Here is a 14,350-nt window from a genome sequence, read left to right as displayed (position 1 = left end):
TCCGTAAACAAATATAAGAGCGTAAAGATCACTAATAGCCTGAATGTGCATGACAAAGGTTGCACGTACAAAGTATGTGCATGCATCAAAGGTCCCAATTAGTGCTCCTTTTTTCTCTCCAATCAACATGCAACAAGTGCTGTAATCAACATGCAACCTACTACTCCTTTTTCTCCCCAATCAGCATGCACCATGTGGACTGAGATCCCGTGCCCCGCTCAAGGCAGGGCACGCTGTGCCCTGAGGCCCATGATCCACCATCCGCTCCCCATCTGACGGACTGCAGTGAGTCAACCTAAAATTGGACCAGTCCGCTCGATCCTCGCACGCGAGACAGCCTAAACCGCGGGAAATGAAGCGCACAGCGAAGGACTCTCGCGCGGGAACTGCCGTGGAGCTGTGCCGTCGTCACCGCCGTGGGGAAGGACGCCATGGGATCTCCGGCGGCGGCCACTGGATAAACGGCGCCGGCAATCCCCTCTGCCCCATGGCTTCTCATCCCCGTCCCGCTCCGACGAGCTCCGACAAGCCCTCAGCTCCAACGACCGCGTCCGCCCTCCCGCCCCGCTCCGACGAGCCCTCAGCTCCGACGACCGCGTCCCCTCAACCGAGGTTCTCCCCTGCGACCACTCTAGTACAGAGCAGGTTATCCCCTGTCCGTCCTCTGTCCGTCCCCTGTGCGTCCTCTGTATATGTATATTTCGAAACTGAAAATTGTGCTTGCTTGTTAGTTTAGTACTGAAAATTAGCCATGTCATTGGATTGTTACTTCAATACTGAAAATAGTGCTGGAAAATTTCTGGTTGTGTGTTTCTTTACCCTATATTGTCTCCATTGTCATGCATTAATCTGAGGTTTGATTGATGTGTTTATTGTCTTATTTTACAGAATTCCTGCGGATTAGTGTGCTATGCAATTGTGAGTGTTGTGCATTTGCAAGTGTTCTGCAATGGGGGAAATTGACAAGGGGATGCCTCAAATTGGCATGAGGTTTAGAAAACCGGATGAAGCTTGGCTATTTTGGGTTGCATATGGAGGCCGTGTTGGGTTTGATGTGAGGAAGAGAAACAAACATGTAAGCAAGATGGATGGTCAAGTGACTTCATGCAAATTTGTTTGTTCCAATGAGGGTATAAGAAAGAAAGGGATAACAATCGATCATGAGCCAAAGCGTGTTAGAGCTGAAACAAGAACAAATTGCAAAACTCGCATGATTATATCACTCGATCGAGTAGCAATGAATTACGAAGTCACAGATCTTGTGTTGGAACACAATCATTACCTTCAATTGCCACAAACATGTCACTTGATGGCATCACAAAGGAAGATTTCGGAACTACAAGCTTTTGAAATAGAAGCTGCCGAGGATTCTGGAATCATGCCCAAAGCTTGCTTGTCGTCGAGTTGGTGGACCATTTAATCTCGACTACACTTGTCGTGATCAAAAGAATTATTTGCGAAGCAAGCGGCAAAGAGAGTTGGCTTTCGGTCAAGCCGGTAGTATGTTGAAGTATTTTCATGACAAAATGATTGAGAACCCATCTTTCCAATATTCTTTGAAGTTGGATTGTGAGGAAGATATAGCCAACATATTCTGGGCTGATGCTAAAATGGTTCTTGATTATGCACACTTTGGTGATGTTGTCACATTTGATACAACATTTGGCACAAATAAAGAATATGTGCCATTTGGTTTTTTTCTTGGAATCAATCAGTTTAGAGAAACCACCATTTTTGGTGCAGCCTTGCTATTTGATGAAACATGTGACTCATTTACATGGCTTTTTGAGACTTTTCTAGCTACACATAATGGGAGGCAACCTAGAACTATTTATACGGATCAAGATGCGGCAATGGGGAAAGCTATAGAGAAAGTCTTCACGGAATCATATCATAGATTGTGCACCTTTCATATAATGCAAAATGTTGTTAAGCATTTATGTCCATTGAAGGGTGAAGAAAAAGATGAAGAGGAGGATGAAGGCAACGGTGAAGATGAAGAGGAAGAGTCTCATATTCTCACAGATTTTGGTGAATGCATGTATGGCTATGAGGACAAAGTAGAGTTTGAAGAGGCATTTAACAATATGAGAAGTAAAGTGCACAAGCAAACTTGGTTAGATAGTATCTACAAGTTGAAAGAAAAATGGGTTGAATGTTATATGAGAGATGTGTTCGGTTTGGGAGTGAGAAGTACACAACTTAGTGAGAGCTTCAAAAATTCATTGAAAAACCATTTGAAATCAGATTTTCATATTGTTCGGTTCTTGATGCATTTTGAGAGGACAGTGGAGGTAAAAAGAACAACAGAATTGCAATCTGAATTTGATCAAAGGAAGAAGTTGCCAAGAATCCCGATGCACACACGTATGTTGGTGCTAGCAAGCAAAGAATACACTCCAATTATCTTTGAATCTTTTCCAAGTGAATATGAGAGATCCATGGCTGCATGTGCTAGAGTGTTGGATGGAAATAACAAATTTGGGGTTGCTATTGGGAGTTTGCATGGTGATTTAGAATTTGAGGAGGAGCGCATAGTGATTTGTGATCCTTTGACCAAAACAGCTTCATGTAGTTGTGGAATGTTCAGTAGGACAGGAATATTGTGTGGACATGGTCTCAAAGTTCTTGACTTGATGAATATAAAGACATTACCAACACATTATGTCTTAAAGAGATGGACTAGAGAAGCATGCAATGGAAGCATACAAGATAGACAAGGAAGGAATATGGTAGAGAATCCAAAGTTTGAAGCTCAAATTTGGTACAGGGGTGTGTCTCACAAGTTTCACACTATGGCAGCTAAAGTAGCCAACTCTCTTGAGTGTCGTTTGATATTAGAAGATGCACTTGATTGCGTTGGTCCACAACTAGAGGAGAAACTCAATGCAACTATGGATGCTACGAACAAGCCATGTGATGACCAAGAAAATGTTGACCCAAATGTGCAACTAACTAGTGAGTTTCTTAGTGCTGCAAAGCTCAAGAAAAAAGAGGTTCAATCAAAAAACTTGAGGAGAAAGAGAGGTTGGCTTGATAAGTTACTCGGGGGGAAGCGCAAACTAACTAAAGGTGCCTCATCCAAAAAAAGCAGCAAAGGTATGTTCCCATCTATACATGATATATTGTTACCACTAATTTCTAGACTAAATACTGGAATTTTCATGGTAGCAACAAAAGAAAAATGATGGTGCACAGCCTCAAGTAAGAGTGGAGAAGGATGATGGTGTACATCCTCAAGCAAATATCAGTTACACACAACTGTTGATGGCTCCCCCTGGTGGTGTTTATGATGAAGATCCGTTCTAACATGTACAAGCTTGTTAGATAGTATTTTGGACATTTTGACTAGTATTTTGGACAAAGATGACTATAGTATTTTGGATTTTGGGGGCTGACTATAGTCTTTCGTGGCCTAAGTGTGCAAGTAGATTGGCCTAATTTATGTACTTCAAGGATTATGTAAGAACAGATTGTTGTTGCCAAATTTGAGTTACTAATGCTCAAAGTTTGTACATTGTTCAATTCATTTTGATTTTATTTTCTAATTGATTGTATAATGAATGCCTCAGTTCAACTCTTCTTCAGTTCATTTTCGGTACTAAATTCTGCAGATTAAACACTTTATTGATGCTGTCTCTATTTTCATTTTACTGAATTTTGTATCCTGGAGTTGTCCAGTGCTAACTGCTAACTGAATTTGCTGTTGGTGTGTAATACAGACATGTCCTCGCTGCTTCCGTCCAGGGCGCCCGTGGCAGTCCGAGCGGGCGGGCGGGGACTGAGATCCCGTGCCAGAGGTGGGCGGCCGTCGAGGTCGTTTCCTCATGTCCTGGAGGAGCAGCCGGAGCAGCTCGTCTCCCTTCCCCTCGGCGACGGGACCAGCAGCTCGCCTCGCGTCGTCGCGCGTGGAACAGAGGAAGGGGACGCCAGCGAACCATAGACGGCGGCGGCGGACGGTCATCTCTTCCGTCGGCAGTGGCGGCGGGTGCCTCCGCCGCGGACGACCCTCGGGACGCGCGGGTGATTCGGGAGCTACTCCGCTCCATGGGGCTCGGCGAGGGCGAGTACGAGCCGCGCGTCGTGCATCGCGTGCGTGAGAAAGAGGAAGGATCGAGCGACTGGTCCAATTTTAGGTTGACTCGCTGCAGTCCGTCGGATGGGGAGCGGATGGTGGATCGTGGGCCTCAGGGCACAGCGTGCCTGCCTTGAGCGGGGCACGGGATCTCAGTCCGCACCATGTGGCCCAACCAACATGCAGCTTCCTGCCCAACCTCCTGGATCCACGTGGAGACTCCCTTTGCTCTCCCAGCAAGCACCTCTTAATGGGTTTGATATCACTGCCTCTTTAAAAGTATACGTCAATTTTAAAATATTCATGACTTTTTATTTAAAAAAAGTGTTCATCGATTCACAAAATGTTCATGATTAAAAAGTAAAACGTTGTGTCGACAACAAAAGTATAGATGAATTCAAAAATGTTCGTCAATAAAAAATGTTTAGAATTTCAAAAGTTCTTCACAAATTTCAAGAAATATTTGCCTATGCAAAAATAAATAAACTTGTTGACGAGTTCCAAAAAACATGTACGCAGTTTCAAAAAATAGTCACTAACTTGTAAAAAGTTCATGAATTTAGAAAATGTTCGCAACTTCAAAAATATGGTGAACATTTTGGGAGTGCATCTCCTCACATATATATAGGGAGTGCAACTTAGAAAATTCCAAAAACAAATGTTCGCAACATGTACAAAAGACTAAATATATAGGGCATGCATCTCCTCACATATCTCACACACACACACACACACACACACACACTTGGTATTCGTGAATTGATTTTTTTTATGTTCATCGATTCAAAAAATGCACATGATACAAAAGTAAAAGTTTGTGTATACAAAAAATGTCCTTGAATTTATGAAAATATTCAAGAAAATTCTTGGGATTTAGAAAAATGTATTTCATAAATTTTGAAAAAATGTTCACTGATTCAAAAAATATTGATGAATTAAAAAATGTTCATCACAAACAAAATGTTTCTAAATTTCAAAATGTATTCACGAATTAAACAAAATTGTTCGCCTATGCAAAAAAAAACTTGTTGATGAGTTCCAAAAAACATGTACGCCATTTCAAAAAGTATTCGCGAATTTGTAAAAATTTGATGAATTAAGAAAAATTTCGCAACTTCAAAAATATGGTGAACATTTTTCCAATTCGATAATAATTTTTAAATTCGTAAAATGTTCAGCCGAAATTTTAAAAATGTTGACCGATTTGAAAAAAATCATGAATTGAAAAATATTCGAAATTTCAAATTTTCTGTATGCAGTGGACTCGGGGGGGTACGCACCAGGTTGCGTGCGTCAAATAGGAGTCTGCCAAAAAAAATGAACACGTACAAAAAACCAAAACACACAGAAGACAGCTGGGCTGTAGCTATAAAACAAAAGAAAGAGGCCCGTACAGCCCCAAAAAAAACTGTGAATACCTAATTATATTTCCTTTCACTAAAAAAAACCTAAATAGATTTCTTATACTCCCTCCGTTCCTAAATATTTGTCTTTCTAGAGGTTTCAAATGATGACTACATACGGAACAAAATGAGTGAATTTACACTCTAAAATGTGGTGACCATTTGAAACCTCTAGAAAGACAAATATTTAGGAACGGAGGGAGTATAAAGGACTACATGTATAGGGTGTGCATGTCCTCATATATCGCGCGCACACACTTGGTCCGGTGGCTAGCGCGCGCTTCCCCGGCCCACGTGTCGCGGGTTCGTACTACCCGGCCGTGCGCATTTATTTCTTTTATTTCTCAATATCCCACTGACATATGGGTCCAACCTGACGAGCGGGCAAGTGTGACATGGCATACGGCCGAATACACGGTACGTATGCAACGACAAAAAATATACTAGTAGTGACAGTGAGAATGCAATTTTGCCTAAGAAAAGATAATAATGGTCGAGTGCTCCGAGACATAGCAGCCCAGAGGAGGGACGAAACAGAGCATCAAAAACAGAGGAGGAGGAGGAGCTTCTAAGTTCCCCTCTACTCTTACCATTTTGTGATTGATGAATCTGTCTAATCTCGAGTCGAGTGCAAAGGCTCCATGAAATTGAAATGTAAGCACTTGCCACCAACACTCGCAAGAAATATACTAGTAGCCTTGTCTCTTGTGTTGCCTACTTACTGCATTCATTCATTCATGAACCTCTCCGCAAAATGCAGATGCAGATGATTCAGAGACCAAAAACACACAAGTTACAATGCACTACTACTCTTCTCTTGTCTTGTCTTGTCTTTTGTCTGTCTTTCTCAACAACCAACAACCAACCGTTGCACTACTGCTCTCAATAAATCCCTCACTGTGCACAAAGAAATTAGCTAGGCATAGGCAGTAGGCAGTAGGCATCCATCCGTCCACTCCATTGATCATCAGCAAGGGGATTAGGGGCTGTTGATGATCCCCGCCATCATCTTTTTTATCTGCCCAAACACACCAACAACACCTCATTGTTATTATCATCTCTATTATTACCAATGACCACAAACACACACATCTATTCTAAGAAACAAAATACATGCATATCTACAGTAAGTATATGACAGCACATCAGATCAACAGTGATGGAATAGTATTTGTGATGAAACACTAGTAAGTATAAACCAACCAATAAAGTAAAGTGTAGGGTTACTCGGTCAGTTCAGTACCTCCGTCTTATTCATTCCAATAACATCCCTCAGATCATCTATCTGCAAAACCATGCAACAAGGACGACGCACAGCGTAAGTCATCATTAACTTGCCTACTCGTTTCTTCTTACTACTTGTGCCTAAACTTTCTATGTATCGACCTACCCCTTTAAACAGCTCCGGTGAATTCTCACGAAGCTCGATGATGTAATTCGCTCTCTTCTCTCCGATGCCCTGGAAACTCACACCAGGTTAGGTTAGTGAAAACTAAACTAAACTAAACTAAAAACTGAGAGGTAACAATCCAAACCGAGAGCAAACCTTCAAGCTCTTCAATTGCTCCCTGCAATGGACATACAAAACATGCATTAGATAAGCAGACACAGTTCCCAATAACTGATTTGTTATTAGTTAGGATTGTACTCACTTGTTAGCGCTGTTGAGAAAACTCAAGCACTCCTGGACTATGGATTTCTGCGGTAACACAAAAAGCAAGTGTTCATCAAGAAGGTCAATAATGTAGAGGAGATATGTTAAGGATGTGAAAAAAGCAAGGTGTGAGCTTGTAACCTTTATCCCGGTGCTACGAGTCTTGAAAGAACTAGTCGGATAATCTGCTGCTTGCTCAAACTTGAGGTGTATCGCAGGAGTCTTTGGATCTGCTGCTTGCTCAACCTTGAGGTGCATCGCAGGAGTCTTTGGTTCAGGTGCATCTATGCTGGTCCCACACTGGACAGATTCAATGCCCACTTCTTGTGTTGTTTTAACAGCCACTTCCTGTGCCGTCTCAACAGCCACTTCCTCTGCTGTTTCAGCGGCCATTTCGTGTGCTGTTTCAGCAGCCACTTCTTGTGCCGTCTCAGCAGCCACTTCTTGTGCCATCTCAGCAGCCACTTCTTGTGTTGTTTCAACGGCCACTTCTTGTGTCGTTCCAGTGGCAACTTCTCGTGTCATTTCAATGGCCACTTCTTGTCCTGCTTCAACAGCAACTTCTTGTGCTGTTTCAACAGCAACTTCTTGTGTCGCTCCAGTGGCAACTTCTTGTGTCGTCTCCATGCCCACTTCTTGTGTCGTCTCCATGCCCTCTTCTTGTGTCGTTTCAACAGCAGCAACTTCTTGTGTCGTCTCCATGCCCTCTTCTTGTGTCGTTTCCATGGCCACTTCTTCTGTCGTCTCCATGGCCACCACTTGTGTCTTCTCCATGGCCACCTTTTGTGTCTTCTCCATGCCCTCTTCTTGTGTCTTCTCCATGGCTACCTTTTGTGCCATTACGCTCAATGGACGAGCATTAAGAAGCTTCAGTGAGTTTGATATCTCTCTCAGCTTGTCGCTGATCTTTGGAGTGTTCATATGAGTTTTGACTGGAGTCTTCTCGACAAAGGCATCTGGGAGTGACGATTGATTGTCAACTAGGTGTGCACCGAAAGATTTGCCAAGAAAATAATACCAAGAGTTGTGTTTATACCAGGAAGGTTTGAAGAGCAGGTTTCGCCCCAGTCAATGGTACACGAACTCGCTGCATCCAGAGTTGACGATGAATGGTCCTGAATAAAGAGATAAAGATGATGTTTTTCATGATAGACAGAACTACTTAAACAAACAAAAAACCAGATCTCCTTCTTCTGCAAAGGGCTATGTACCTCTTCCTCCATACCACTTGAGACCACCTTCTGCATTTCAGATGATACGGTATCTAGAGCATCGCTTGTTTTATCAAATACCTGTGTAGTACATCCAACATATGGCAACCTTTACTAACAAGGTTCTCAATCTACCTAGTGACACTATACTAGTGGAAAGAAACCAAAGTACCTCATCTGTAGATGGGGCATCGATTGCCATACCACTTGAGACCACCTTCTGTACTTCAGATGGCACAGTATCTAAAGCGTCGTTTGTTTTGTCAATTCCCTGCATATTGTGTCCAGCATATGGCAATCATTATTAGCAAGGTTATCATCTACCTACTGAAACTATACTACCGGAAAGAAACCGATGTGCCTAGTGACAATATATTATGAAAAGAAACAAATGTACCTCATCTACTGATGGAGCATCGATTTCCATGCCTATTTCCATGCCTTGTGACGATTGTATCTCCTGTAGAATGATGCAGCGGAAACAATTTCAATTAAGTAACTGCTAACCAAACAAAGTAACTGAAAGCCAAACAATCATGCACAAGTGCAATCCATGTACTAACCTCGACTTCTGCTACTGTTGCTGGCGCAATGACTGCTGCTTCTTCCTAAAAATTTCATAGATTGGAATTGGTTAGTTAGAAACATTAAAATAGCAACTTCAACACCTGCATACTACTCTGCTTTTGCAATAAGTTATTTACCTTTGCTGAATTGGTGCTTGGGCATAACAAGGCACTGTACATGTACAGAAGACACAAGTTATTTATGAAAGGAAAAATTGGACAAGAAGTTTCCTGGAGTTGATGAATGGTGTGGTACCTTCCACTCGTTGTAGTAGGTTTAGCATCCCTTTGCTTCGTTTTGATAGAAGCAGAAAGCGAGCTTTCAGTTTTCTTTGCTGAGCGCATCATTACTTGAGACCTTTTATACAGAATAAAATAAAAACACACGATTTTAGTCAGGTGCCAAGCTCAAATCCATCACCAGCCTTTTATACAGGATTTATTAATGAACGGTGTTAGTACCTTCCACTCATTGCGGGTTTGGCATCCTTTTGCTTCATCTTGGTTGGAGGAGAGACCGCGCTTTCAGGTTGAGACCTTGTAAGAAATCAAAAACAAAAGTCGGTCACCACGATGTTACTCAAATTCCAAGCTCAAATCGTTCATCAGCCTTATGCAATGAATGGTGTGGTACCTTCCACTCGTTGTAGTAGGTTTAGCATCCTTTGGAGGCATTTTGATAGGAGTAGACAGCGAGCTTTCAAGGTTTTTTGCTGAATGCATGATCGGTTGAGGCCTTGTAAGAAATTAAAAGCAAACATTATCAACACAATATAAATCAATTGCAAAGCTCAAATCCTCTAGCAGCCTTCTGAAATGAATTGTGTGGTACCTTCCACTCATTGTGGGTGTAGCAGCCTTTTGGGTAATTTTGATAGGAGTTGGGAGCGAGTTTTCCGATTTTTTTGCTGGATGCATGGTTGGTTGAGACCTTATAAGAAATCAAAAACAAAAGTTAGTAACCACGATGTTAGTCAAGTGCCACGCTCAAATCCATTCTCGGCCAGGTCAGAATGCTACCTCTTATTGGCAACGGGAGTTCGAGCTGCTTTTACTGCGCTCATATTCCACTGGGGCCGATCCTGCTTCTCTACCACGGGATTCGGTTGGTGTGTAGAAGAAAGAATCGGCCTTGAGGAGCTTTTAGCTACCGCAGACAAGTTGACATCTGCCCTTTTGAAACTTGTAACACTCGCAGATCTGCGGCATTGTTCATTAGCCACTTGAGTGGCCACTTGACTCGAGCGAGCGGCCAGGCTGAGAGTAGAAACCGCATCTTGGCAGGAAACTTCTTCCTGCATCAACCATGAAGTGATAAACGAAGTTTGAAATCGAATACATTATGACTGATGCGCATTAACATCAATTCCAACAGGTAGGTAAGCTAGTAATAATTATGACTGATACGCATTAATAATTATGACTGATAAAAGAGTACACGCATAGCAAACAGTCACAAGTAATGATAGCTTAACATATTTTGGACCACATGTTCTGTTTACTTACTAGCACCTACGAATTTATCAGATCTGAACGTACAAAGATTGCACCCTAAACCCTAATCCCCTACTGGCCAAGAAGGTGCTGTTATATAAATTAACTAAAATTATGATGCCCAGCTTTATTTTTCTAGCAGCTTGAATATTTTTCTAGCAACTTGAACATTTTGCCATACATACATATTGAGCTCTGCAAGGTTGGTAGTCAAGGAACAAAAGTATTGCGACCTAATAAGGAGTAACAAAGTTTAATTAACCTCTTCATCTAATTCATGTCAGCTTCTGGGAGTGCTTACAAAGAGCTAGAACTTGCATTGCAGTACTAGGCTGGCATACAGATTTATCTTCTTTCATGCCTCTTGCAATGAACAAAACAACACCACACGAGATGAAGATGCCGAGTATAGCTTACCAAGCAGGCGATCACCACGGCCCCGCTCATCTTGCACAGAGAGTCCTGCAGAATGCGAGTAACTTTGCTCTGCCTGTAGGGCACAAAGCTCTGGTTGCTGTTCAGCGCCTGCACGACATTCATCAAGGTGTACATGGACTTGTTGCCGCTCGACAGAGCGGCCACTCCACCGCCGGTCTTCTGCTTGGGGTCCACATAGTCTGACAACAAGAAGCAAACATAATAAGGCAGATGCCACATAGTAATAGCATCAGCGAACCAGTGCTCTGCTCGATGAGGTGCACGAAGGAGAGGAGCACAAACCTGTCAGGCTGAGAAAGTTGATCTTGGCCACAGCACGCTCTTTGCCATCCTGGTCAGAGTTAGATATGTGAATGATGAGGCCTTGGTGCCCTCTGGTTGATAGCTGGGCTGAAGAAGCTTTAGCGGGTTGCGACTGGGTAGAAAAGGGTTTAGTGGGTTGCTGCTGGGTAGAAGAAGCTTTAGTGGGCTGCTGCTTGTCCTGGTTTTCATCGAAACAACCCAGCTGCGCGAAATCCTCAATGGACTTTACATCAACCTGCAAAGGAAAAACAATTGTAATTGAAATCGCCACTCAGCTTGATGGTTAAGTTGGGTGGGATGTAAAAACAATTGTATAAGTGTTAGTGCCAAACATCCGTAAAGCAATTCTTCTTCTAATTGTATTTTTGTTGGTATTCTCTGTTTGAAACAATTTATTAAAAAGAGGCTGCATTGCATTGCATTGTGAGAGCAGAGGACTAGTAGTACCTTGGAGAGGCCCTTGAGATGGGTCTTGCCCTGGGCATCCTCCAGCACCAGGACCTCCTGCTCCTTGGGCTCCAGCAGATCCAAGACGTGGGTGTCCTGCACCACCTGGTAGGACGACACCCTGACGGCCCCGCCGATGGACGCCGCGAACCGGAGGATCTCCTCCATGGCGATGGTGACCAGGCCCGGCTGCTCCTGCGACCCCTGAGACAGAGACAGAGCAGGAACAATGTGACATTCGAAATTACAGATGCATCTGATGCCGCATATGGTCTCTCTGAAATAGCAAGAATGGTGCGCGCGTCGCGTGCGTACCTTGAAGAGGTTGTCCTTGGCGGCGGCGGCGCCGCAGGCCACGACGCATGCGTTGCCGGTGGTGGCGGTCTGGGCCTGGTTGTGCAGGTGGTTGGCGAGGATGGGCTGCAGCTCGTGGAGGAAGACGTGGTGGTTGGTCTCCTCCTGCAGGTAGCACCAGTCGAGCCTGTGCTCCTCCTTGCGCTGCCCGGCGGCGACCCTCCTGCAAGCACGCGCGAGGAGAGGAGGGGGAAAAAAAGTTGAGTTCTTGGATCCATCTTTCTTTCAGTAGGGATGGAATTAATGGCAGCACGAAATGGAAAGTGGTGAAGGAATCCTTGAATTACCCTTGGGACGAAGACGAGGGGGTTGGAGCTGCGGCGGCGGAGACGGGGGTGAAGGAGAGGACGGCGCCGGCGCCGGGCCCGGAGGCGCGGGGGCGGCGGCCGCGCGAGGCGGCGACCTGGAACAGCGAGGTCCCCGCGGCAGGAGCTGGCGCTGTCGTGGTGGCGGCAGAAGAAGGGGGGCAGATCCTGGCGACGACCCTGACGGCGCCGTCCCCTCCGGGCAGCGCCGGCGCAACCGATGGGACCGCCTCCTCCTCCATGGAAACCAGATCTGAGACGCTCAACACCAGCTGCCGCCTCGCGTGCACCTTCGGGGGGAGAGAGCGGCAGATGGGGAGCTCCGGGCGGAATCAATGGCGAATCTTTCTTGTAGAGAGAGAGAGAGAGCCGTTGCGGGGTGGAGAGAGAGATGGAGAATTCGAAATGGCAGATGGAGATGGAGATGGGGAGCACATCCGTCCACAAGAAAGAGAGACGATGGATGGGGAGCGTCGCTACCCGGGCCGGGCCGGGCCTCCATGCCCAGCCCAGTCACACTAGCCCATCCAGGCCCGGCCCAGCAAAAACACAGGCCACAAGCCCACCACACACAGCGTGGTAGCACCCCACCACGCCACATTTCTCCTCCCTCTTTCCTCCCTTCCTCGGCCGCCGCCGCTGCCCGACGACCGACCGACCGGCGATGGATCCGGTGGAAGAGACGCCGGAGGTGGTGATGGGCTTGTACGGGGGCCCGGCGCGCCGTGTCGAGAGCGGAGCATCAGAGACGATGCTCCTGTGGGGCCTGGGCCAGCCGGCGTCCCACCGCCCCAACGCCTTCGCGCGGCAGGGCTTGCCGGCCTTCCCCATCGACGCGTGCGGCCGCCGCCTGACGCTCCACCAGCAGCCGTCCTCCTTCCGTGGCGCCTCGGGGGTCACGGGCGCCGTCGTCTGGGACAGCGCCGTCGTGCTCGCCAAGTTCCTCGAGCACGCGGCCGACGGCGGCCTGCTGCCGGTGCGCGGCGCGCGCGCAGTGGACCTCGGCGCCGGGTGCGGGCTGGTGTCCGTCGTGGCCGCGCTGCTCGGCGCGCGGGTTGTGGCGACGGACCTGCCCGACCGCGTCCGGCTGCTCCGCAAGAACCTCGAGGAGAACGTCCCTGTCGGGGGTGGCGCGGGCGGGTCGGCGGCGGTGGCGGAGCTGGTGTGGGGCGACGAGTACGAGCTGGACCCGGAGCTGCTGCTCTGGCTCGACCAAGAGGCAGAGCCGCCGGAGCTGGTGCTGGGGTCCGACGTGGTGTACAGCGAGGAGGCCGTCGGCGACCTGCTGGCCACGCTCACCCGGCTCGCCGGGCCGCGCACCACCGTGCTGCTCGCCGGAGAGCTCCGCAACGGTGAGCGATCCATCATCAATAAGTTGTCCGTACAAATCAATCGCTGCTGCTGATGGAGCGACGTGGACATTTGGTTGTTGGGGGACAGACGTGGTTGTGGAGTGCTTCCTGGAGGCGGCCATGGGGGAGTTTGAGATCGGTTGCATCGAGCAGGAGCATTGGCACCCCGACTTCCGCACCAACCGCGTCGCCATCTTCGTCCTCGTCAAGAAGAAGAAGAAGAAGGTCTCATCGCCATAGCTGCTCAACCTACTCGAGTGCTGCTCATTGTCACCCATAGCCTCCTGCTGCTGCTCAGTAGAAGCAACAAGGGTTGGTCTGGTGCAGAATCATTGTTGGTTGTAACATTATTATATACTGAAGCCAGTGCACACTTTGGCTGCACCTCTCGGTGGTACTACACAACAATCATCTTAGATAGATACTGTAGAGGGGGGAGAGGGCCGCAACAAGGGGAGCGAAAGTCCCTCCAATTTGGTCGGCCAAGGGAGGAGGAGTTGGACTCTCTCCAATGTGGCCCCCTTCCCTTGGAGGAGGAGTTGGACTCTCTCCAATGTGGCCCCCTTCCTTAGGGAAGGGAGCCATTTCCCCATCTCGGTCTTTTTGGCCCAAGTTGCCTTCCACCTCTTGATCTTTTTAGGCCCGTTGGTATTTAAATTTAATATAAAATGTTCTAAATACTTCTAGACCATTATATATATTTTAACATCTTCAAGAACCTTTTCTACCTATATATAATTTATTGATA

General features: G+C 46.4%; 2 protein-coding genes and 1 pseudogene across 2 annotated transcripts; 2 read left to right on the top strand and 1 right to left on the bottom strand.

Annotated features, from left to right (window-relative positions):
* The first annotated feature begins 777 nt into the window (after nt 1-777).
* LOC141028119 (protein FAR1-RELATED SEQUENCE 5-like) lies at nt 778-4,212 on the top strand (annotated as a pseudogene).
* A 1,913-nt stretch (nt 4,213-6,125) lies between these two features.
* Nucleotides 6,126-12,506, bottom strand: LOC109764231 (kinesin-like protein KIN-10B). The gene is made up of 23 exons (XM_020323077.4): nt 12,233-12,506; nt 11,907-12,108; nt 11,592-11,795; nt 11,124-11,379; nt 10,821-11,020; nt 9,930-10,204; nt 9,742-9,840; nt 9,544-9,645; nt 9,372-9,446; nt 9,166-9,267; nt 9,048-9,081; nt 8,907-8,951; nt 8,741-8,803; nt 8,516-8,614; nt 8,344-8,424; nt 8,169-8,247; nt 7,274-8,088; nt 7,131-7,177; nt 7,025-7,046; nt 6,869-6,937; nt 6,722-6,763; nt 6,431-6,496; nt 6,126-6,396 (listed from the first exon to the last, which is right to left on the bottom strand). Exons 1-22 carry the CDS (start codon nt 12,490-12,492, stop codon nt 6,458-6,460), a joined length of 3,210 nt encoding a protein of 1,069 aa, XP_020178666.1. The 5' UTR covers nt 12,493-12,506; the 3' UTR covers nt 6,126-6,396; nt 6,431-6,457.
* Nucleotides 12,507-12,757: 251 nt separating this feature from the next.
* LOC109764238 (uncharacterized) lies at nt 12,758-14,007 on the top strand. The gene is made up of 2 exons (XM_020323089.4): nt 12,758-13,602; nt 13,691-14,007. The coding sequence occupies exons 1-2, from the start codon at nt 12,915-12,917 to the stop codon at nt 13,840-13,842; spliced, it is 840 nt and encodes a 279-aa protein (XP_020178678.1). The 5' UTR covers nt 12,758-12,914; the 3' UTR covers nt 13,843-14,007.
* The last annotated feature ends 343 nt before the right edge of the window (nt 14,008-14,350 follow it).

This window comes from Aegilops tauschii, chromosome 7 (genome assembly GCF_002575655.3).
Source record: "Aegilops tauschii subsp. strangulata cultivar AL8/78 chromosome 7, Aet v6.0, whole genome shotgun sequence".
Taxonomy (NCBI): Eukaryota; Viridiplantae; Streptophyta; class Magnoliopsida; order Poales; family Poaceae; genus Aegilops; species Aegilops tauschii.
Note: the sequence above shows the minus strand (reverse complement) of the source record. Positions and strands in the feature narration are given on the sequence as shown.